Source organism: Peromyscus californicus, unplaced genomic scaffold (genome assembly GCF_007827085.1).
Source record: "Peromyscus californicus insignis strain IS unplaced genomic scaffold, ASM782708v3 Scaffold_21__1_contigs__length_65335640, whole genome shotgun sequence".
Lineage (NCBI taxonomy): Eukaryota > Metazoa > Chordata > Mammalia > Rodentia > Cricetidae > Peromyscus > Peromyscus californicus.
In genome coordinates, this window is record NW_026294514.1 from 62552529 (window position 1) to 62576980 (window position 24452).

The window sequence follows — 24452 nt, forward strand, 5'->3', positions numbered from 1 at the left end:
ATAGGTAAAGACTTTCTGAATAGGCTCCCTGCTCAGGAAATAAAACCAATAATCAACAAATGGGATCTCATGAACTAAAAGTTTCTGTACAGCAAAGAAAACAGTCAACAAAATGATGAGGCAGTCTGCATAACGGGAGAAAAACATTGCCAGCTATACATCTGACAGAGGATTAGTATCTAGAATATATGAAGAACTAAAAAAACTAAACAGCAAGAAAAAAACCAATACAAATATGGAGTCCAATTATAAATAATCTTTTTGACAGTGTAGATACCTAGTTCACTTAAAAACAAAGTCTCTTTTGTAAACTTTAAATATAGTAATTTAAACAGTTTCATACTACCTTCTAAACTGATACCTTCTAAGTTTTTGCCTTTTCAGATAAAGAAAAAGAAGTTATCTCCTCTTTTCAGTCCCTCCTAATTGTGTCACCATAATTTCCATGGGGAAATGGAAAGTTCTTGGGAGGGATTTCAGACTGCCAACTATTTCAAGACACACAAAAAAACTATTACTGTCTGATTAGGAAATGTCACCCATAAACTCATATATTAGAAGCCTGATCCCAGCTGGAGGAAGTAAATCACTAGGGTGTGCCTTTGAAAGTTATACCTAATAATCCAGATCTTATCCTCTGCTTCCAGTCTGTCATGAAGTCAACAGCCTCCTCCACACACTCACACTGCCAAGACACCATGTACATGGGGCCAAGCAACCCTGCACTGAACCCTCTGAAACCATGGACTGAACCATCTGAAGCCGTGGACTGAACCCTCTGAAGCTGTGGACTGAACCCTCTGAAACCGTGGACTGAATCATCTGAAACCGTGGAATGAACCCTCTGAAGCCATGGACTGAACCCTCTGAAACCGTGGACTGAACCCTCTGAAGCCGTGGACTAAACCAACTGAAACCGTGGACTGAACCAACTGAAGCCGTGGACTAAACCAACTGAAGTCATGATCTGAACCCTCTGAAGCCGTGGACTGAACCCTCTGAAACCATGGACTGAACCCTCTGAAGCCGTGGACTGAACCAACTGAAGCCGTGGACTGAACCCTCTGAAACTGTGTTCCCAGAGCAATCTTCCCTCCTTTAAGTTGCTCACACAGATGTTTTGGTCTACACTATGCAAAAGTGAAAAAATTTTTAAGTTTATTTTCAGTAAGATTTCAAAATGCACTTAAAAGAACTAAAACATGGTCTCAATTAATGGAAAGAAAATAGAAAACATGCATCACTCCAGACACAAAGTAAGAGGTAATTCTTCAGGAAAAAATGAGTGAAACTGGAGACTATTAAGAGAAATGACATAACACTTGAACTTCAAAGGTCACTGAAAAATGGAGAAAGGTTACAGAAGTCTTCTTGGAATAAAAACAATCCATGGCAGATCAACCTAACCTGATGTCAATACACATATGTTTCTGACTACAACTATAAGAATGATATCTCTCTCTCTCTCTTTCCTTCATTTGCTGCAGCTGACTGGAGAAGGAAGGGAGGGAGGGAGAGTAGAGACATCAAGGAGCACCCAGACCTACCCATTGAAACTGTATCATCACTTCAATCCTCAGAAGGCTCTCCTCCAGCTAAAACAATATGCATATATATGTTTCCTTCTTTAATTCTTTATTTTAAAGGTAAAGAAGTGTCACAATACTACACAAATGTATACCAACTGGTGAGAAGATAAAAGGTGGTACAGCCATTCAATGTAATACAGCTACCAAAGAGGACAAAATGCTGATGCTACAGCATAGATGAGCCTTGAAGATATTCTTTTAAGGAATATAATACAAAAGGAAAATAATAAATCATTCTGTTTTACTTAATCATCTACATAAGTACTTCTTAGATACCAATGCTTACACAGTTCATACAGAGCTCTTGTTAAATGCAGATTTTTTTTTTTTTTTTTGGTTTTTTTCGAGACAGGGTTTCTCTGTGTAGCTTTGGAGCCTGTCCTGGGACTCACTCTGTAGACCAGGCTGGCCCTGAACTCACAGAGATCTGCCTGCCTCTGCCTCCTGAGTGCTGGGATTAAAGGTGTGCGCCACCACCGCCCAGCTGCAGATTCTTATCCAGAGTCTTGAGAACAGAACCTGAGAGTATGTGGGGCTGCAGGCACATGGACCACACTTGTTAATATACCCAAAGGGAATATTAACACCAAGGGCATATTAGAGAGAAATGGCAGAAAGCCAGAAGTCAATATATGCAGGCTGTCAATGCTCAACCCCTCATTTTTCAAAGACAACAAGACCTTACCCCAAAGGTCTGAGAACAGTACCTACCAACTGAAGATACCATCACAGTGTGTAACAGACATGAGACTTCACTCCCCACTGTATCATGTGTTCATAGACAGAGATGGGCTGGACACTGCTACGACTCTTGGTGCAGGGTTATTTCTTCTCCTGGAACCATGGGTGGATGCTGCAGTTTGAACATACCTCTTCAACACTCAGACAGTGACGGAGTAATGGCATTAGGAGGTAAGGCTTTACAGGTGGTTAGGTCATGAGGGCCCTCCCCTCTTCTTACAGGGCAGTACCCTCTCTGCTTGTCCTTTTGCCTTCAATAATCATGTAAAGGCCAATGCCTAAGTCAAGTGACAAAGTGTAAGGATGATTGTGAGACTCAAATCAGGAAGTGAGTTCAGAGGCAGAAACAAAGGGTCACACTGGAACAGAAAATACCCCTCACCACACAATTGAACCTGTCTGTGCTTTCACCCTCTAGACTGTGAGAGAACAAGTTTCTTTTCTTTAGAAATGTTTCCAAATATTTTGTTACAGCAACACAAAACGTACTAAAACACTGGGTTTTCAAGTGCACAATCTGCCTGTGCCAGTGCCTGGGAAGAAAGAGTTCAACAAAGCTGATGATATATCTCCAGCTACTGCTCTTCTCCATGTAAATCATCCAGCTGGATGAAAACTCCTCAATCTAAAGCAGCTTGAGTTCTTTTATATCAAGTCTTCTGGTCCTTTATCCACTCCATATTTAATTTTCTTGTCAGTCTTCATTGCCTCCCAAACTTGCTTTCTAAAAAGCATTCCTTGGCCCTCTCTAGGACTAGTTGGTAATCCTGTGGATTCTCCCATTATACCCAGAATGTTCCCTGTCACCTCAGTTTCCTCTGCATTGCTCCACTAGACTAACTTTCTCAAGCTGAATTCCTCAGGAGAATTAGCCCTATTACACTAAGGCATTCATTACGTCTAACAAATTCACTTCTCTATTTTGCATCAGAAATATCACTTCAAATAGCATCCTTGCTCCCAACCGTCCTCACGTCATTTCCTATGTTCTGTGCTGGTATTCATGACCATATTTCTAAGATCACTCACAATGTCTGGTTCACTGTAAGGTCTCAACATAAGTCCACTGGCAAAGCAGCATGATGGCTCACCACACTCCCCTGATGATAACATACACTCCAAGCCACTGATACTGGTCACTCTCCTTTCACTGTGCCAACTATAAGACATCTCCTTTACCCTGACTGTACTCACATCGTATCTGCAGCCTTGCATTGTGTCACTTGCCTAAAGCACTAACCTCTAGTTGATGACTACTATCTGCCAGGACATCCTGTACCCTGACACTTCGTCTCCAGACACAATCAGTCCCCATTTAGCTTTAAAAGGTCATAGGGGAGACAGGCATGATAGTAAGTGCCAGTGATTCAAGAACTCAGGAGTTCAAGGCTAGACTCAGCTACACAGTGAGTTCAAGACCAGCCTGAACTATATGAGACCCTGTTTCAAATAAAGAAACAAAAAGGGGGGGGCAAGTAGAAAAGTATTTGTCCTTTTTATGATCATTGAAAAGATCAATTCAAGTTACCACTGCTAAAGTTAATGACAAAGGCCTTAAGCATGAAAGCAGAGCCAAAGGACAGTGGAAGAGAAACAGATGAGAAGCTGGGCTGAGCAGCACTAAAGAGAGCCACGTCAGAGACTTGAAGTGGACCATGTGGTCTCCATTCCAAAACACCTAACCTAGAACTGCATCTGTAAGATCCATTTCTAGCCTGATCAAAAAGGACCTAAAACAGGCCATCAGTATGGCTCAGAAGGTAAAGATGCTTGCAAACAAGGCTAAAGACCTGATTTCATTTCAATCCCTGGAACCCACGTGATGGAAGGAAGGAACATGGCACATGCACTTACGTGTGTATACATACATACATACATACACAAATAGATGATAGATAGACAGACAGACAGATAGACAGACAGACAGACAGACAGACAGACAGATAGATAGATAGATAGATAGATAGATAGATAGATAGATAGATAGATGATAGGGAATAAATTAACAAAAAGTTTTTAAAGGACCTAAAGCTGTAGTAAATATATGAAGATTTTTTTGTGACTGTGTTTCCTGTAGCTCAGGCTAGCATCAAATTTGTATTGCAGCCAAGAATGACTTCAAACCTCTGATCCTCCTACCTTGCATTGTGAGTTCTGAGATTGTAAGCCTGTGCCATCATGGCCAGTTTTATGTGAGGAAAGGTATCAAACTTGCACACTCTAGGCAAGAAATCTAACAAGTAAGCTATTAATATTTCCTCAGCCCCCAGAATTTTTAATACACTTTAAACTCAATGTTCTCACATTATTAAAGAGAAAATACAAAACCCAGTCAACTAATTTCCTAAAAACCTATGGAAACAGAGACTCCTTAACATTTTCTGACTTAGAATCTAAAGTCTCATGAACTTCAAGACTAAATTAGTGGATTTGGGAACAGATTTAAAGGAGTCAGGCATTTTCTAGCATAGTCTACATATTTTTCAGAGATAAAAAGATACCTGTATCCAGGTGCACCAGGTTCTTTATAGGGCAGAAGCAAGCTCCTTCATGAGGTGTAATTACAACTCTAGGACAGAGGTTGGCAAACTACAGCTTACAGCCCAAATCCTGTAATTTCTCTAAAGCTTTGTTGAAACACAGCCGAGCTTATTCATTTACATATAGTCTTTCACTGCTTTTTTTAGAGAATAAGAGCAAGAGAGAAGCTGTGATAGATCTGGTTGGCCAATAGTCTAAAATGTTTGCTAGCCAGCTTTTTCAGAAGTTTGTCCATTTCTCCTGTACAAAATTCCTGTTCCCTGGGGTTGGGAATTTAGCTCAGTGGTAGAGCGCTTGCCTAGCAAGCGCAAGGCCCTGGGTTCGGTCCTCAGTTCTGAAAAAAAAAAAATTTCCTGTTCCCTAAAATCATTCATTGAGCTATCTGCCTTATCCTGCCCAACTGCTGTGGTGATATTGTGTTCCCCAATATATTGTACATCCTAATAAACTCATCTGGGGCTCAGAGAACAGAACAGCCACTAGACAGACATAGAGGCCAGAAAATGGTGGCACACACACCTTTAATCCTAGCATTCCAAAGGCAGAGATCTGTCTGGATCTCTGAGTTCAAAGCCATACTGGAAACAGCCAGGCATGGTGACACACGCCTTTAATCCCAGGAAGTGATGGCAGGAAGCAGAAAGGTTTATAAGGCGTGAAAACCAGTAACTAGGGCCCTGTTAAGCTTTTAGGCTTTTGAGCAGCAGTTCAGCTGAGCTCCATTCTGGATGAGGACACAGAGGCTTCCAGTCTGAAGAAACAGGATTGGCTGAGAAGTTGTCGAGATGAGGTTTTAGCTGTGGCTTGTTCTGTCTCTCTGATCTTTCAGCATTCACCCCAATACCTGGCTCCAGGTTTGATTTTATTAATAAGACCTTTTAAGATCCATGTTACAAACTGCCCTGGGTGCATTTATACTTCTGAAAGCTTTTCTGGATTTCTCTGGCTTGTCCCTGTGTCTGCCTTCAGTCCTATGGACTGAGTCATCCACTCTCTTACTAGCCACTTTCAGCTTCTAGCATTGTATCAGTCTATTCTCAGTGCTCTGTTCTCAAACTCTCATTTTAGATCTCTGTTGCGAGTTCCCTAATTAAATTATAAGTAATTTAATAGAAATCATACGTTTTTCATGTAGGCTACTTGAGCAAGAATCCTCACCTCAAGCCCTGCCTCTGAGAATCTCAACTTAAAACACTCTATTTAACTCAAGTTTAAACAACAGTACTCATCATCTATGCATCTCTTATTCTGAGATCACTGGTCTTTCCGGGTCTTCCCATGCACTCCTTAACTCAAGGTGACAAAACTGTGCCACCATGGCCAATTTTATGTGAGGTTAGGGATCAAACCCAGGGCTTTGTACACTCTAGGTAAATTTTATTAAATTTGACTTTGGCTCCTGCCTTCTTACTCCACCAAACTACTCCAATAGTCAATATCATAGATGTTCCATATTAACCAAACTAACTTCCCAGGAAGATTTTTCTTCATCTGTGAGCTACAGGGCAACTATTCCTCCTTCAGATGTTCCCTGTCTTCATTCCCAGCACCACATTGCTATGGAATAATCCTCTTGTACACTGTAAAGACTTGTCACTTGGATTGGTTTAATAAAACACTAATTGGTTAGTAGTTAGGCAGGAAATTAGGCGGGAAAATCAAACTGAGAATGCTGGGAAGAAGGAGGTGGAGTCAGAGTCACCAGCCAGATGCAGAGGAAGCAAAATGAGAATGCTGTATTGAGAAAAGGTACCAAGCCACGTGGCTAAACATAGATAAGAATTATGAGTTAATTTAGGTGAAAGACCTAGTTAGTAATAAGCCTGAGTTACCAGCTGACCATTTACAAGTAATATAAACCTCAGAGTCAACTATTTAAGAAGCAGCTGCTGGGTATTTGAGAACAGGCAGACAGGAAACTTCTGCCAACACCACATTCTCTCCTGGTGTGCTCTATCTATGTGTCTCTAGCTCCACCTTTCACTCTCCTGCACTGGATGCTCTTCCTCTGTAGATAAAACATGCTTCAGTACTCCTTAGGTTCCATCCTTCTTTGATCTCTCCATAAAATCCCCATTTAATTAAGTGCTACTGAGGTCAACCAAACATCTACCTCTAGTCAAGATCTCACACTTTAGCTCTAAATCCTAAGAGAAACCCTCCCTCTAACTTTACAACCTTACATGTTCCTGTGCATGTCAACCTCAAGGCCAAATGAACTCTTCCTACCCTAGACTCTGAGCCTGCTCCTTTTTCTAAATGCTACCATAGCAAATGATGCTGCTGTGCCCTCAATTACCTAAGCACAAAGTATAGGTCTCATCGAGCTTCTGCCTTCTACCTCACTTACTCCATCCAATCACCAGGTTAACACAAGTCTAAATTCATCTCCTCCTTCAACTCCTCAATGCCAGTGGAGCTTATCATCTCTCCCTAAAGCTCTCTGAACAAATTTTCCTGTCAATCTCCCACTTTTTTTCCTTCCCCTTAGGTCATCCACCCTACCAACCAGAATATTTTAATAGGCAAATATGACTGAAACCTCTCCAGAAAAGTCTTCTATGGCTTTCGAGTGCTTACACGTTAATATCAGAATTTTCTTATACAGCAAAACATTTCATGATTTCAGACCATCCCCCACTTTTTTATCTATCAGCCTTTCCTCTTCTCTTACATTTTAAGACTCAAAGCACTATAATATATGTGGCTCTCCAATTCTATCATCATTTTCTCAATAGCTTTGAGAAAGTCTTTGTACAAAGTCTTTCTGCTTGATATATATTTCCTAAATTCATAAGACAGTAACAAATATGTCCTAAATTATTACTGGATATGGAATACAGTGAACTTACTGGCTTTTTAAAATAAAAAAGTGAGAATCTGAACAATAATAATAGTAGCAGGCAGCAATATCATAATACTACCCTTAGTGATAAACTCTTATGCTTTACAAATATTGCAAAATAAATCCCAGTATATTTCTTTAAAATATAACATCTTTAGCCTCCCACCTACAAAAACTATACCATTGCACCATTAACTTAACTAAAAAAAAAACCAAAATTACTTTGCATCACAGAATGTACTTTAAAGCAAGATTACATAACCAAGGGTGACCTTGAAGACCATCTGGATCATTTTCAGCCACTTCTGAATTCTGTTTTCATTAATTAGGATGAGTTTGCAGTAAGTGATGTAGAAGCTCATCCCACAAGCACTGGCATATATTTTTCAAATGGCTACTCAGCATGCAACATATAATGAGTATAATTAATCTAGTATGACAGCCACAAATGCCATTTGGTAAATAGATCCTGCTACCTCTGATAACACACACTTGGGAGGACTCCAGCTCTTGGTCCTCTTCTGGTTGCTTAGAGGCAGGTAACTCATTCTGCACTATTTCTGGACCAGGCATTTTAAATATTGGTTTCCTTCTGCCATAGAAATACATGGCAAGAGGAATATATGGCAACAGTTCCAGCCTAGACTCTCAAGTAAAGATAACACAAAGCAAAAATACTGGAGGATCAGCTGGGCGGTGGTGGCGCACGCCTTTAATCCCAGCACTCGGGAGGCAGAGCCAGGCGGATCTCTGTGAGTTCGAGGCCAGCCTGGTCTCCAAAGCGAGTTCCAGGAAAGGCGCAAAGCTACACAGAGAAACCCTGTCTCGAAAAACCAAAAAAAAAAAAATACTGGAGGATCTTGCTGGACAAGGAGCATGTGTAAGATATAAACCACACTATCCCACAGTATAAACTATCACATAGACTAGTTAGCATTCAGATATTCAAAAGCACCAATATTTTATATCTTCTGTGCACAAATGTTATCAGTAGCAAACTAAAGAGCTAGAAACAGTACATTTGAGTTATGTGATCCTGGCCAAAGTATAGCTTTATAGTTTTCATTTCTAGGAATACTGATACTTCTGGAGCACTTACATGCCATTTTGCTGTATCTTGTCTACATTAACTCATTCACTGCAATGAATATAGATTTCATCAAACCATCTCCATGGAATTAAGGAGGAATGATATTAATTTTTAACATATAATCCTAAAATATTAATTGGGAGTTTCCCAGCACAAATAAGCTACTCTATCCTTAAATGATACAGTCTTTATTTCAGACATTTCAACCTGAATTACAGAGATCTGAAGACATGTTTAAAACAGGCAAGAACTTGAAGTATTTGAGCCCAGAGTTGGCAACACTGAGGGAGAAAAGATGACTGTTAAAAATAGGTTTGTGTACATAAGAATCTCAGGAAAACCTGATCATGGTAGTAGATACACCTTACCCACTGTACAACTCTGGGTGGAGGTTCCCAGACCTTCCCTCCATCATTAAGTACCTTCCAAGTCCTTTCTGGGACTGCCATGCAGGCCAAGAAAGCAAACAGTTCTGAGAACTTCTAATTCCATTGGAATTGACAACAATCCAAAACGATAGTGGTTATGTAAGAGATTGGATTAAATATAATCTAGCATGATGGGTGCATATTTAAAGAAGAACTTAGAAGACAAAACTTTCAAACAATCTCTTAGAGTAAACGCTGATTGTCAAAGGAAACAATTTACTGTACCAGGCCAATGTCTTGTGACCCTAAGGAGGTTTGGAACAGCCACTGAAAAGTAGGGATTAGATGTACACTTTGATTTTTGTATTTGTTTAATTTAGAACGAGAGCAGCACTCCTATCAGCACTTCCTTTATTCTTTCAAACTCACACTACTTCCTTCTGAACCGATCTTTTCTTTAAAAAAAAAAAAAATCATCTGAGCTCTCGCAGCTTAAGCATCACTATCCCTGCATAAAAGCAAGCTTGCTTAGTAAGCACACAATAGGCGTGTTGGAGAATGTCCATAACTGTCCACAGCTATCTGGAACATACACTTCACTGCACTGTAAGCTGGGTGACCCAATTGTGTCTTGAGAGACATCTAGACCCAACTAGCACAGGACCTAACTGATTTCCTCTCACACTAATGTAAGGGATCAACATATATGAGATGATTCATAATAACTAAGTGAATGGGTCCCTAGCATAAGGTTTCCAGTAGGTATCCATGTATCAAGTAGACCCCAGCCTGTCTTCTCAGACTTTTTAGCATTCAGTTAAAAGTATACAAAGGCTAAGTCCCAGTGAGTAAAAACTTCACTTGAAGTCTCTCTCTCATTCACTAGTCAACTTCTGTTTCACACTGTTCTAATAGAGTCTAATTTTAATATGATCTTGTCGGCCTCCTTTACTCTAGTTTTCTCTGAGCTGATTACTATGGCTACATCTCACCTTAGTTCCCAATCAAGCCCATGGAAGGGCTTCCTTTTCAACCCATCTCTCAGAGCCAAGACACAGAACTGAATCTTGTGGCCCCAATCCTCTTTTGCTGTAACCAAAAAGCCCAGAATTCTGCCTCTCAGAGTTCTACTTCTGCTTCGGACCATGTTCTCTGTGTGTGACTCCATGTGTGTGACTCCCTGTGGCTCCAAGTCCAGTGACTACCACTAGACTCTGTAGTAAGCGCCACATCTCTGGAAATCCCTAGTAGAAGCTACTAATTCCTACATGACAATTGCCTGTTTGCCCTTTGAAATCTGCTGCCACTGAGCCAGGATAGCACCTAGGTCTGTCACCCTTTGACCCTGCTCTGACCCGTGCACTACAGCTCTCCGTTTAGGCTTCCATCAGTCAGCTCTCTTGTCAGGCACCTGCCTCCACAACACCCAGGGAAGCTGCCACACTTCCTAGGCCTCACACGCAGCCACTGGAGTTCTAAGTCATGTTTCCTAAACTATTTTCTGACACTAACACTGGGCTTCAGACATTCTAACTGACAAAGTCATCTTCATTAATCTCAGTGGCAACTTAAGGTGTTACCTAATGCCTAAAAGTACTGCTATTTGCTAAACTCATGCTAATTCTATGATACCAGACAATATTCATATACAGATCAAATAACTCCTTCATTGATATTCCTGGATTAACAAATATCAATGACATGATAAAATCAAGAAACATAACTCTGAATCCAACTGTTACTCCTTAATTATAGTAACATTAATTATGTTAAGATGTTTAAGCCCCATTTTTCTCATTCAAAAATCTGAGCTAGAGATAACATCACATTAAAGAATAATGAGATACTGAATGAAGTACCTATTACTACAGCAAGCATAAAAACATTCACAGTCATCAGTTAGTCACAAAGCTTCTATGTGTTTCTTTGTAGTATACTGCACTGGAGTACAGTAGAAGGAAAATAACAGGATAAAGTTATTACAATTTAAAAGACGGACAGAGAGTCAGGAAGATGACTCAGTGGGTAAAAGTGCTTACCAGGCAAACCTGACAATCTGAGTTCGAGTCCCCAGAAGTCATATTACTAAAGTAAACAAAATTTAAAAGTCGGTCTCAGTAGTGCAAGCATCTATAATTCCATGGAGTTTCTATGGAAAGATGGAAGTCTGTCAAGAGAATCTCTACAAGCTTGCTAGCCAGCCAGCCAAGCTTACAAAGCAGTGAAGAGACCCTGCCTCAACCAGGTAGAAAGGCAAGAACCGACACCCGAGGTTGTCTACTGACCTTCACATATAATCCATCACTCTTACACGTGTGCACGCATGTGCACTGAAAATATTTGTTTGCTATCTTAATTTTTGTCTTGGTTCTTCCATCTCTTCTCATCCTTTTCTGGCTTAACATATTCATTCTTCAAAACTATTATACAGTCTTATCCTTCATCTTGTGTGTGTGCGTGTGTGTGTGTGTGTGTGTGTGTGTGTGTGTGTGTGTGTGTGTGTGTGTGTGTGTGTGTGTGTGTGTTCTGTACCTATGTGGGTGCAGCTGCTAGTGGGTAGCCATGTGGAAGACAAAGGTCAATGTCAGTTGTCTTCCTCTAGCTCTTTCTGCCTTATTATGATTTTGTTGTTGTTTTGGTTTTTTGAGACAATGTTTCTCTGTGCAGCCCTGACTGTTCTTGGAACTCACTCTGTAGACTAGGCTGGCCTGGAACTCACAAAGATCTGCCTGCCTCTGCCTCCCAAGAGCTAAGATTAAACATGTGCACCACCACACCTAGCTCCCCACCTTACTCTTTGAGACATTCTCTAGCTGAAGCTGGAGCTTGACATTTCAGCTAGACAGGCTGGCCATGGAGCTCCTGACATCTGTGTCTCTGTTGTCACCACACCACACCACACCACACCACCACCCCATGGCATTGGGGTTACAGATGTGCACTGCTGCACCTGGCTTTTTTGTGAGTCCTGAGGATCCAAACTCAGGTCTTCAGGTTTGTGTAACAAGCATGTTACCAATTAACTCATCTCCTGGCCCTAGCAAACAGACACTTCTAATCAAAGCAGTATCTGGGGACTGTATGAGCTTTCAGGGGTGGTGGTCTTCTTTAGAGGGCAGAGTCTTGAGAAGAGGTAGAACCCCCAGTTCTTCCTCATGTCTAGGAGAGTCAGCAGAGAGACTTCAGCATTTAGACAACAGTTCACCCCACATGTTTTTCTCTGAAACCTAATCTTTCCATAACCCTCTCCTGACAAATCATTCTCATCCTGGAATAAAACAAACAAAAGCTCTCATCCCTCAAACCTGAATTCTAATGTAACCTTTATGCCATCTTCCCCAACTGTCTCAGAGTGTTTGCTGCTTATATAATGATGTGTATTTCTTTCCATGCTGTAAACCTTACCATAATTATTTCCATCCCCTTCCAAACAGCCCACAAGCTCCCTAAGGGCAAACCTGGGACCTATTCTGTTTATATCTCCAGGATCTAGCCCAGGGCAGGACAAATGGGAGAAGCCACTGGTTATCCAGTACAGCTCAAAGAAGAAACAGGATCAATGCTTGGGCATGGTTCCCACCACCACCACCCCTTTGAATACCTGAGGGAAAAGAGCATTAAACAAAAGTCAAGAGAGCCTGATTCTAAGCCTGGCTCTACTCAAAACTGTTCAAACCACACACTCTCACAGTATCTTAGTTCCCAGCTGGCAAAGTAAAGAAATGATCATTTGTCCCTCAAACATCCTTCAGTAGATGTCTATTATATACAAACACTAAAAATGTAAAAGAATTCTGAAATTAAAATTGTTATATAAGAGTAAATTATTTTTATTATTACCTCACAGCTTGATACTTTTATAGCTATCTATTTTGCCAAAATGCATGCTGTGAAATAAATTGACTATTTACTACTATAACTAAAAGAACTGTTGTTTTTCTCTAAAACCCTAAAGGCACTACAGTTTGCATACCCAAGAGAGTGAACACAACAAGCATAAAGAAGCAAAAACAAATAATCCAATTAATTCACATTGGCTTACACCACTGCCTAGAGATGCCTTTGATAACAACATGTTTTTATACTAACAAACATAAGACAACTGGCCAGCATGTTTTAAGGTACCTGGATCATATTATACATGTCTGAGATTTCTGATGACAATCTGAATATTATCTTCTCTCTAGTTTGAATCTGTCACCAACAACTGTCACAGGTAGGTCAGAGCAAACAGACTTCCAAGCCCTTCAAACTGAGAAGCTGTGAAATACTCCAGCTAAAAGGCCTAAGAGATATACCTAATGGAGCTGATTTGCAAAGAGGCAAAGCCTTTGTCAGCAGGCTGTGAAGATGCTTGGGAGCTCCACAGATACAAGAAGAAGCAACCAGGGTGACCTCCAAATCTCAAATCTTCTAAAAGCTAAAGAAGCGCATGTGCACATCAAAACAGCTCTTCATCAGTGGCAGCCGTATGGCCCTATACCAGCCCTAGTCAACAATTCCAAGAAGGGGAGGCTCCTTGCCAGTAAAGCCTATGACTGTCCCTGTCAATCTCTGTTCATTAGGGTGCTACCAATAGACAGAGGGCACAAGATCTAGCCTGGGACTCAAGTAACCCAGCCCCGACTGTTGATATCACACTTCTCCACTATCTTTCTACTAAACAGAGCTCAGGTCCAAGGACCAATGACCCCATCTGCTTCTTTCACTTTCCCTCCTGTTCCACTAAGCTTTTCACTCAAGGAATGGCTCCCCAAACAAAAGAATCAACAAGCTCTGGGAGCATGTTAGAAATGCACAATTTGGAGCACTACTGAGGAGGCCCTACTGAATAAGAATTTTTATTTATCAAAATCCTGAGACAAATAATTTGCAAGCTAAAGACCAGCCTAGGCTAAGGCCTGGCATTCTCACATCCATCTTTCTCAAGGACAAGAAATAACTGTTCTCAGCTTTGAAAGCCTATCTGCTGAGAGCCATCTCCTCTCCAGACTCCTGAATGCTAAGTGAGCTGCTGAGACTTTATAGTCCCCTTCCCAGCTGCCTCTAACTTCTAAAGTTGCCAGTTCCACAAAGGACAGTGGCTGCTTTGCCTCTTGCCAAGATACCTATCCCGCCATCCAGGCAAAAGCTACAGGGACTCCAGAGTCCTCGGGCCCTTGTAGGTCAGAGGTGCATGCTAATTCAATGAATGAAGCTAGCACCTAGCACTCAAGGTTCAGGGATTCTTTTTCTTGTAACTTGTAAGATGCCTCAGCTCATTCAATCTCTGGAATATTTCCCTCCACAGTATGGACTGGTGAAGATTCAGAGAGAAGAAGCAGCTGAGAACATGAAGAGCCTACTTCATTTTCAGAGTTTTATTGCTGCCTTGTTTTTACACAAGGCTGCCCCACAGTGAAAGAACACAAGGCATATTTCAGCCTACAGTAGGTAGGCCCTTGCATCAAATGTCTCTGGTTCTGCCCTCTTTGGGCTCAGCTGCTCCTTATATTCCAGAGCACACATACTACTTATACTGTCTTCTTTCTTGCTGACTTTTTCTACTAAGCTCCATCCTGTCAGCCAGCCAAGAGAGATTAGTAGAAGCAAACAAGGTACATCCAAAAGCACATGCCTGTAATCCTAGGACTCAGAAGGCTGCAGTAGATAGCAACTTTGAAGTCAAGCTGGACTACACAAAAAGACTCTCTCAAAAACCACAGACAACGAAGCATACCCTCTTCTTTGAACAGGTCATATGGACTACAAGACACTGAGTTTGTTGACTCCATTTCCTGTTCATCTGTTCCCCACATCCTCAAATTGAATCAGCCCCTTATCTACACCAGGCATAACCTGGCCATCATAGTTTTGTCCCTATACAACAGCGATGCGGGCCTCTCTACACTGTCCTCACCTACCCTCTAAACAGCAGCTCACACAAGAACTTCATATTCAGGGTTCAACCCTTCCTTAGCTGTGACTCTAGATAATACACCCACCAATTTTGCTGTAAACACTATGTGTATGCTGATGACTCCCAAAAATACACGTCTAATTTCTACCTCTTTGTGGAATTCCAAAATCATTTATGCAAACATCTTTATTTTCACTATTTTTATAAGATTGTTGAGGGAAAGCTAACATATAATAAACTATGTATACTAAAAGTACAAAGTGATGAGTTCTGAAATATGCATGCAATTAGCAACCACAAAATCTAATAAACACATGCACCTCTCCTACTCCCACCCTAAGTAACCACTGATCTACCTTTGGTCACTATTAATTATTTTGCATTTATAGATTGTTAAACAAATCAAATCACAGAGTATTCTTTTTGTCTATCTTCTTTCATAATTATTATGAGATCTATTTATCTTGTGGTACACATAAGTCATTTTCTTTGTTTTTTTTTTACTGATGAATTGTATTCCATTGAATGGACATATCAAAATAGGTTCATTCATTCATAATGATGGATATTTGTTTCCACTTTGTAGTTAAATCTGTGTATAAAACTTTATTCATTTATATGACTTAATGTGGCAATAATTTCATTTCACTAAGGTAAACAACCAAGAATGCAATGGCTGGATCATATATGAGTCATATGATGAACTTTTTAAGAAACTACCAGACTTCTTTCCAAAGTGATTGTCCATTTTTCCCCCATCAACAGTACTATTACACAATACTCACACCAACACATGGTCAATCTTTTTAACTTTAGCTATTCTAATGAATCTGTAGTATCTTGTGATTTTACTTCGTATTTCCTTAATGACTAATGTTGAATATCTTTTCCCATATTTGCCATATCTTTACAAAAACTGTTCAAATTTTAGTGCATTTTGTAACTGGGCTATTATTGAATTAATTTCTTTATATTTTAAATAAAAGCCCATAGTCAGATGTTTTTTGCAATCTTTCCCCTTATCTGTGACCCATCTTTTTATTTTCAAAACAGTGGCTATTGAAGAGCAAAGTGTATGGTTTTGATAAAATCAAATGTATTGACTTTTTTCTTATACATTTTAATTTCTTTGGTTATACTTAAGAAATATTGAAAAAAAATTGAAAAAAAAAAAAAAAAGCCGGGCGGTGGTGGCGCACGCCTTTAATCCCAGCACTCGGGAGGCAGAGCCAGGCGGATCTTTGTGAGTTCGAGGCCAGCCTGGTCTCCAAAGCGAGTTCCAGGAAAGGCGCAAAGCTACACAGAGAAACCCTGTCTCGAAAAACCAAAAAAAAAAGGAATATTGGGGCCAAGCGGCAGTGGCGCACACCTTTAATCCCAGCACTCGGGAGGCAGAGCCAGGAAGATCTCTATGAGTTCGTGGCCAGCCTGGTTTACAGAGTGAGTTCCAGGACAGGTACCAAAACTACACAGAGAAACCCTGTCTCAAAAAAAACCAAAAATATAAAAAAAAAAAAAAAATTAAAAAAAAAAGAAATATTAGCCAAATCTGATGTCTAAAATCTGGAAATCTAAAAATTTTTTACTTAGTTTTCTTATAGAAAATTGGCATTTTTACACAAACACTGGGATCTGATTCACTTCAAGCCACTGTTTCCTTCTATTGGCTAGTCCCTCTTTTGGCTATGGTTCAAACTGAACCTAGAGCCAACTACAGATACACTCCTTAGAGCTGAGCTCCTTCCTTAGCCCTTGGTGTTCTCATTTCCATCCTGTGACAGGCTGGCCTTGAATTCACTATGTAGTCTAGTCAGGCCTCCAACCTCCAATACTCCTGCCTCGCTTCCTATTCTAATCCCTGTATATACTGAGGGGCAAAGTTAACTTATTTTTATATATCTATAAAACTAGCACAGAACATTTGTTGGAAAAAAGATCCCTTTCCCATCGAGTTACCTTAGCAATACCTAGAGAAATGGCCAAACAGTGTGAGTCTATTTCTGGGTTCTCTAGTTTGTTCCCCTTCTCTGCGTGTCCACCTTAATGCTACGAGCACACCTGCCCTGGTTACAGGAGTTTAGCAACGGTCTCAAAAGCAGATGGTGCTGTGTCCTCCAGTTTTATTCTTTGTTTGGCTCTTCTAGATGTTCCACTCTTCTGCACAAATCTGAAAACTGCCTATAAACTCTATAAAGAGGCTGCTGATATTGGAGGGTGCAATGCACTGGATCAGTGTGATCTTGATCTATTTGAGTACAACTGGAATCTTAACAACATTGACTCTTTCGTTTCATAAACATGATATTTCTAACCATTTACTGAGTTCTTAGCTTCTCTCACTAATGCTTTATAGTTTTAGTATACACTGCTTATATTTTTGGTCAAGTTTCTCCCTAATAATGTCATATTTTTATCCTAATTGTAAATGGCATTTTCAGAAATTTTTTAATTTCCTGCTTTTCATTGCCAGTAAGTAGAAGTACAAATGATTTTTTATATAAACCTTCTATCCTTCAACCTTGATAACTCACTTCTTCTAGTACCTTTTTCAATAGACTCATTAGGACTTTCTACATAGAAAATCACGTAGTAAGATAATAAAATATTTATTTCCTAGTTCCTTTTTATACTGGTTTGAATCTCCAAAACAATGTAGGAAAGGCAGGCTTGGTGGCAGATGCCTACATCCCAGTACTCACTGTTCTAGTACTCAGGAGATTAGGGGAGGAGGGTCCTGAGTTCAGTGCTAGTCTGGACTACACAGTGAGACTCTGCCCTACATAACTACAAGGCCTTCCTACTTCTTCCTCAATTTTGAGGGCACAGCCTTTCACCAGTAAGAATGGCACTGTTTCAACATCTTCTACATGTTCTCAGGTCATGACATGACCACTATTCCTGGTTTGCTGCAAATTTTTATCACAAATAGTTGTGGAATTTTGTCAAATGTGTTTTCTATGTCTACTGACTGATACTTGATTGAAATACGGTGTCAAATTTAGTTTGAAATGATGAGCTACAGTGACTGCTTTTAAACACTGAGTGAGCTTTGCAATCTAGGATAAGTGCCACATGCTCACGTTCTACTCTTATGTACATGCTCCTAGAGTCTCTTTGCTGATACTTTGTTAGATGCTTGCTCAGCTGTGTTTATAAGAGGTACTCATCTGTAGATCTCTTATGTTGTTTACACTCTGCTATTTCATAATGGTGGCCTCATAGAATGAAGGGAAAAGGGTCACTCCTTGTATAAGACAAGGACTATTTCTTCTTTAAATGTTTAGTGGGGTTTACTAGTAAGTGAGACCATCTAGGTTACTGAAGTGTTTTTCAATAATATATCCAAAAGGAAAATATTAATAAGATCAAGCAAAACTACTGACTTTACAGTAAAACATGCTCTTCCTCATTTAAGCTAATGACATCACACTCACTTTGCTTAAACACAAAACTTAACACGTGTCTGTGGCTCCTCTCTTTTCCTTGTCCTGTTCCTCAAACCTGCCTCCAATTCCTATCTGCTCTACTTTCACATGCCAACTTCTCTCCATACTAGCTATCTGTAACACGAGACTTGTCCCCACTACAGTCCAATGTTCAAACAATAGCCAGAATGATTTCTGGTTTGATTTCTTCCACTTTTACATACTAACTATAAAAGAAAAACAGTAGTTTTGTCCATGAAGTCTAAACTGTACTGACTTCAGGGATGCTACCTATTTTGCCAAACTCTTTCTTGCTCAACTAGCTCTAGCAGCATGGGAATTTACAAAATCAGACCTCTAGATGCAGGCCTATTGGTACATGCCTTTCATCTCAGCACTAAATATGTATTGCAGTGTGTTTCGGTACAGGCAGCAGAAACTGATAAAGAATACCATCATTTCTGTGGATCTGTTGTCCCAGCTCTCGCAGCATAGGGTATAGGAAAGTAATGAATGATTTCAAGCTTAAGACCCTATAAGCATTTTTCTTATCCAAAAGACTATCAGAAATCCAAGCAAGGATCTGACAAGGTATATGGACTGGAGAGGGAACAAGATGCTTCAAATCCCATTCAGTAGTATGATTCAGAAGCAACACTCAGTTTTACCTTGGGGCCCACCCACCACACACACACACACACACACACACACACATACACACACACACACACACACACACACACACACACACACACACACACACACACACACACACACGATGCCTAAAAGGAAATTTAAACTCACCTTCCACTGGTCTTCAGGAAGCAGTTTTACAACCACAAGGTCCCCATTTAGAGCTCTATTACGAGCAACAACTCCATCAATAAAAATGTCCCGATCACCATCCTAAATTGGAAGGAGAAATAAAGGAACAGTCAACTTACTAAGACCTGGAGTCACAACTGATTTCTTTCAAAGTGTTTAGACTCTAAACCTGTCTACTAACTTAATAAGAACACTACTCCATAGCCTTAAACAAATCTAAAGAGAACTAAGTCTCTTCTGATAAAAAGCAACAGCAATGCAAACCTGAGAACAGACTAGCAGAGACCTACTAAAGGCAGACAAAAACAAAAAGCATGTAAAGAAAACAAACGAAGATGGGCCAGGTGTGGTGGCACACACCTCTAATCCCAGCACTTGGGAGATAGGGGCAGGCAGATCTCTGTGAGTTTGAAGCCAGCCTGGTCTACAAAGTGAGTTCCAGGACAGTTAGGGCTGTTACACAGAGAAACCCTGTCTCAAAAGAAAAAAGAAAAAAAAAAGATTGTAGACTTTGCCGGGTGTGGTGGTGCACGCCTTTAATCCTAGCACTCGGGAGGCAGAGCCAGGTGAATCTCTGTGAGTTCGAGGCCAGCCTGGTCTACAGAGTGAGTTCCAGGAAAGGTGCAAAGCTGCACAGAGAAACCCTGTCTGGAAAAACCAAAAAAAAAAAAAGACTGTAGACTTTGATTACTAAAACAAGAAAGATGATGTTATCCTTTTTAGCTTTAGATTGGAAAAAGAAAAACCCCCACAGAAAGAGAGAAGAAAAGAGCAAGAGCTTGAGATTAATTTAACAGGTATATACGTAAACACTTATACCTCTATGTAATTTTAATTAAACATAAAAATAACATGATTCCACAAGGCCTTTAAAACCCCCTGTGCCAGGCACAGGAACCCTCCTTTCAAGTTGGTCAAGGGGTCCAAAAGACTCTCGAAATAACATATGCCACTGCTGTTGTCCTAAGTTGCCTCCCAGAACTGAAGCTCAATCCCTATTGCTGAAGACACCACATACTTCGGACACAAGACTTGGAGGAAGAGAGCTGTGGATCTGACCTGGAAGCCTCCTTCCTGAGAACTAGCTTGCATAGTACTAGAAGGTGCTAGGGATAAAAGCAAAATTGATACTCCAACCCAACTGCAATGCCTATGAACCACAACACTGACCAGAACTGCAAGATAACCCCAAAGGTGTGAAAGCAGTACTCATAACTTGAGGTTAACCAACAGCCATCTAATTGAACTTAAAACCCACTCAATAGAAAGGAATTTATTCTTGATACTGTAAATCCAGCCAACTATCGGTGGCTGGTGAGGCCACAGACCCTAGAGGAGAGCCTACTACTGCTATATTGCTAAACCAGTATATTTTCTAACTGCATTCTAAATATTTCTCCTTCTACCCACATATAAGTGCAGCTTTCATCTCTCATCATAGAAGCTTCTTTTTACAGCAGACAGAGACCATTGCAGAAATTCACAATTGGTAAAAAGGCAGAGAACAACTGACTTGGGGAGGTGGGGTCCAGCCGCAAAAGATACATCTACAGCACAAGCCCCACACCTAAGGCTCAAGAAACATGGCAGAAGAGGGAACAGAAAGACTGTAAAGGTCAAAGGACCAAGACGTCTGCTGCATGATAGTATCTTCTATATTTTGATAAGGAAGCTGCACAATAAAATCTCAACAATGCAGTTACATAAATAAAACTTGCACAATGATGACCCCAGTTGACATGCCCAAGTGGATGAGGGAAATCTCACAAGACCCCACCCCTAGATAAAGAGCTAAAGGCAATTAATGACTTCTGAGAGAAGGAGAATCAGTCTTCCTCTTCGATAAACCTCCTAATAGGTTACCCAACATGCTAAACACATACGCACATATAAGCAACACCAAATTGACTCAGCAGATTGTTTTTATATATTTATATGTACATAAATGTGAGTATATTCATGCACATATATACACATAAACATATGATTATGAATTTGATGAGTAGTGAGGAGACTCAGGAGAAGCTGGATGAGAGGGAGGGGAAATAATTTAAATACAATACTCATATATAAAATTCTAAAAAAAATTTAAGAATTTAAGATTCATAAAGCATCTTCAAATCTCCTCGCTCCTGACTTTGGAGCATAGTAAGCTCTAGATCAGTGGTTCTCAACTTGTGGGTCGATATCCCCATGGGGATCACATATCAGATAGCCTGCATATCAGATATTCACATTATAATTCATAACAGTAGCAAAATTACGGCTATGAAGTAACAACAAAATAACTTTATGGTTAGGGTCACCACAATCTGAGGAACTGTGTTAAAGGGTCACAACATTAGGAAGGGTGAGAACACTGCTCTAGACCATGCACATGAATCACCGACACCTTAAGCCTTCTCATCTCACTGCCAGAAATCCCCACTGTAAGTGGTATGGTGCCCTGTGAACCACCCCGGCCCCCAGCCATCGACTTCAAAGCCTAATAGGTGCCAGAGTCTTCTCAATAAGCCAGATTGTTCTGCAAAATCACTTCAATGCAAGAAACAGCTAAGGAAAAAGAAGCTTTGGGAGGTCAGAGGACTAGAGAAAAATGTCTCATCAACAAACATGTACTCTTCTTTACTCTTCCAGGTCATACTTCTGTGTTCCTTTCCAGAGAATAAATGTTAAATGTTAAATAAATAAAAGTTAAATGTTGGCTTTGTTTACAGGAGCTGACAGCAAAAGTGTCTGGAGAGTCACTTTTTTGTAATAGAGACACTCTATACTGATAAGATTTAACATTCAAATAACTGAGTACTATAAAATTCTAGTTAGTTAAAACTGTCACTCCAAAATCACCAACCCCACATCAAGGGAAAGGAGAGAGAGAAAGAGAGGGAGATTTTAGCCACTCGGCATGTTTTATAGTTCCTAGTTGCAAACAAATTTGAGATATTTTAAAACAGATATTCTGTTCAATTTCCAATCTAGTGATGGCTGGCAGCTGTGGCCTACATTCTGCCAAACCTGACCCCACCCCACACTAGTCCCTATGGAACAGCTACCATGTTAGTCACGAAGAATTACAGCAGTTTGACCTTGTGATGAGATTCTCAGAGAAACAGATGACTGGTAAACAGAATGTGAACAACTCAAGTGTGACCCATCATCATTAATTGTTGCCTTCTGCAATGTATTTAAAGCACCATGATCTTATGAACCTCCCTCCAATGAAGAGGGCTGTTCAGAGGTCACCTTAACCCATTCTCATGTATCAAAACATCAGCAATGAAATACCTCCTCAACAAATAGCTATAAACATCCTTTGGTGGCTCAGAAATTAAAGATTGGTCGTACTGTGGTATTCCTGTCTCAAAGAACCAAGAAGAGGGAATGAGTAGAACCTGAGACCACCTCTGACTATTCCATCACTATTCAGTCTTTGATTCACTCAGAAGACTCTATCTACAGCTAAGTCTATTATTAAAGATACTTGACTTAGAAACTACTCAATACTATCCACACAACTCAGCTCTTCACTTGGGTGCTAGAAGACTTGCCTTATCCATTAAAAAGATCAGAAAGAATATCTAAAAGAGGAGGGAAAAGGGAGATGAGGACAGAGGCAGTAACTGAATGATGAACATCCATTTAAAAAAAAAAAAAAAAGGGCCGGGCGGTGGTGGCGCACGCCTTTAATCCCAGCACTCGGGAGGCAGAGCCAGGCGGATCTCTGTGAGTTCGAGGCCAGCCTGGTCTCCAAAGCGAGTTCCAGGAAAGGTGCAAAGCTACACAGAGAAACCCTGTCTCGAAAACCCCCAAAAATAAATAAATAAATAAATAAAAATAAATAAATAAATAAAAAGGAATGTGGAAAAATCTAACTCAAAAAAGACAATGAGGACAGACAATCTAAGAATGTCATAATGGTCAGAGTATCCTCTGTTGGTGGAGTAGATCCTTTTGGACCAGAAATAAATTCCACAGCTGGATAAAGGTGTCTCCCATGACAAGGCACATACAAATTACAGAGCTTCTTAGACCAATATAATCCAGGACAAAAACAACAACAAAAAGCTGCTCCATTTTTCTTCTTTATCTCAACTCAAATAGGATAAAAAGATATTGTAATACTATCATTTATCTTAGTTTTCTTAAAAGGTATTTGGTTTTATTTTCACTTTGTATTTTACTTTTGCCAAGAATTTCAAGATACTGGCAGGTAGACATATGTGACTCATTCCATACATTTGGGATCTGCCATAAGAAAACAAAAATCTGCTTTCTATAGAAATTATAATGACTCTAAGTCAAGTCCCCTCAACACAAAATATGCTTTTATACCTGATGATAAAGTCTTAGCCCACTAGCTTAGGTGGATGTTTTCACATGGCAAATAACACTAAGTAATCATTTTTAGAGTAAGAATAAACCTAACTAATTTAATCGAATTTCCTTTTTTTTCTCTCCAAAGGCCTTAGAATTCTGAAGTTGTGATAAACAGGTGATATTTAATCAACTCTTCATATTACAAATAAGGAAATCTTTCTATTTCCTATGGTCAGGTCAGAGACTCTTCTCATACCCTCTTCTAACTTACATTCAAGCCCCAACATTCCATTCTCTAGTCTACTTGTAGAATTTTGGAGTTCTTACAAGTTTGTTCTTGATACAGACATGAACTACACTTAGCCAGAAATCCACACTACTGAAATCTACTACTGTCCTTGTCAATTTCTTTCTACAACACCTCTGAAAACCAAAACTGACCAAAAGAGCCCCAAAACAAGAATGCAGTATTAACTCCAATATCCAAAACTATTTATATTCACCTACAATTGGGCTTTGATGAACAGCTTTTACAGCCAATCTTCCAAAGAGGTAAATTTGGTAGCTTTTATCTTTCTGATAGAATGTAACTATTCCATTAGATTCTAGATAAAAGAATAAATGAGGCATAAGAAAAAAAAAAACAGTTCTAATACTTCATCTCTCTGAATCTTTCTAAATAGAACATGACAGGAAAACACTTTCAAGTAGGAAAACAACTGAGAACCTCTGAAACATCACTACACATTTTGCTTTTGCTTCCCAGCTTTTCTTTAACAAACCAAACTGAGGCATACAGACACAACACTTGC

At 40.0% G+C, this 24452-nt stretch overlaps 1 protein-coding gene across 5 annotated transcripts in view; it reads right to left on the reverse strand.

The window, feature by feature from the left end:
* Positions 1–24452, reverse strand: part of Dis3l2 (DIS3 like 3'-5' exoribonuclease 2) — a 330432-nt gene that overhangs the window by 256993 nt on the left and 48987 nt on the right. For all 5 annotated transcript variants that reach the window (XM_052750513.1, XM_052750515.1, XM_052750512.1 and 2 more), the window contains exon 5: positions 19303–19404. In XM_052750513.1, coding sequence (XP_052606473.1) covers positions 19303–19404 — 102 coding nt within the window. The remainder of the gene's footprint in view (positions 1–19302; positions 19405–24452) is intronic.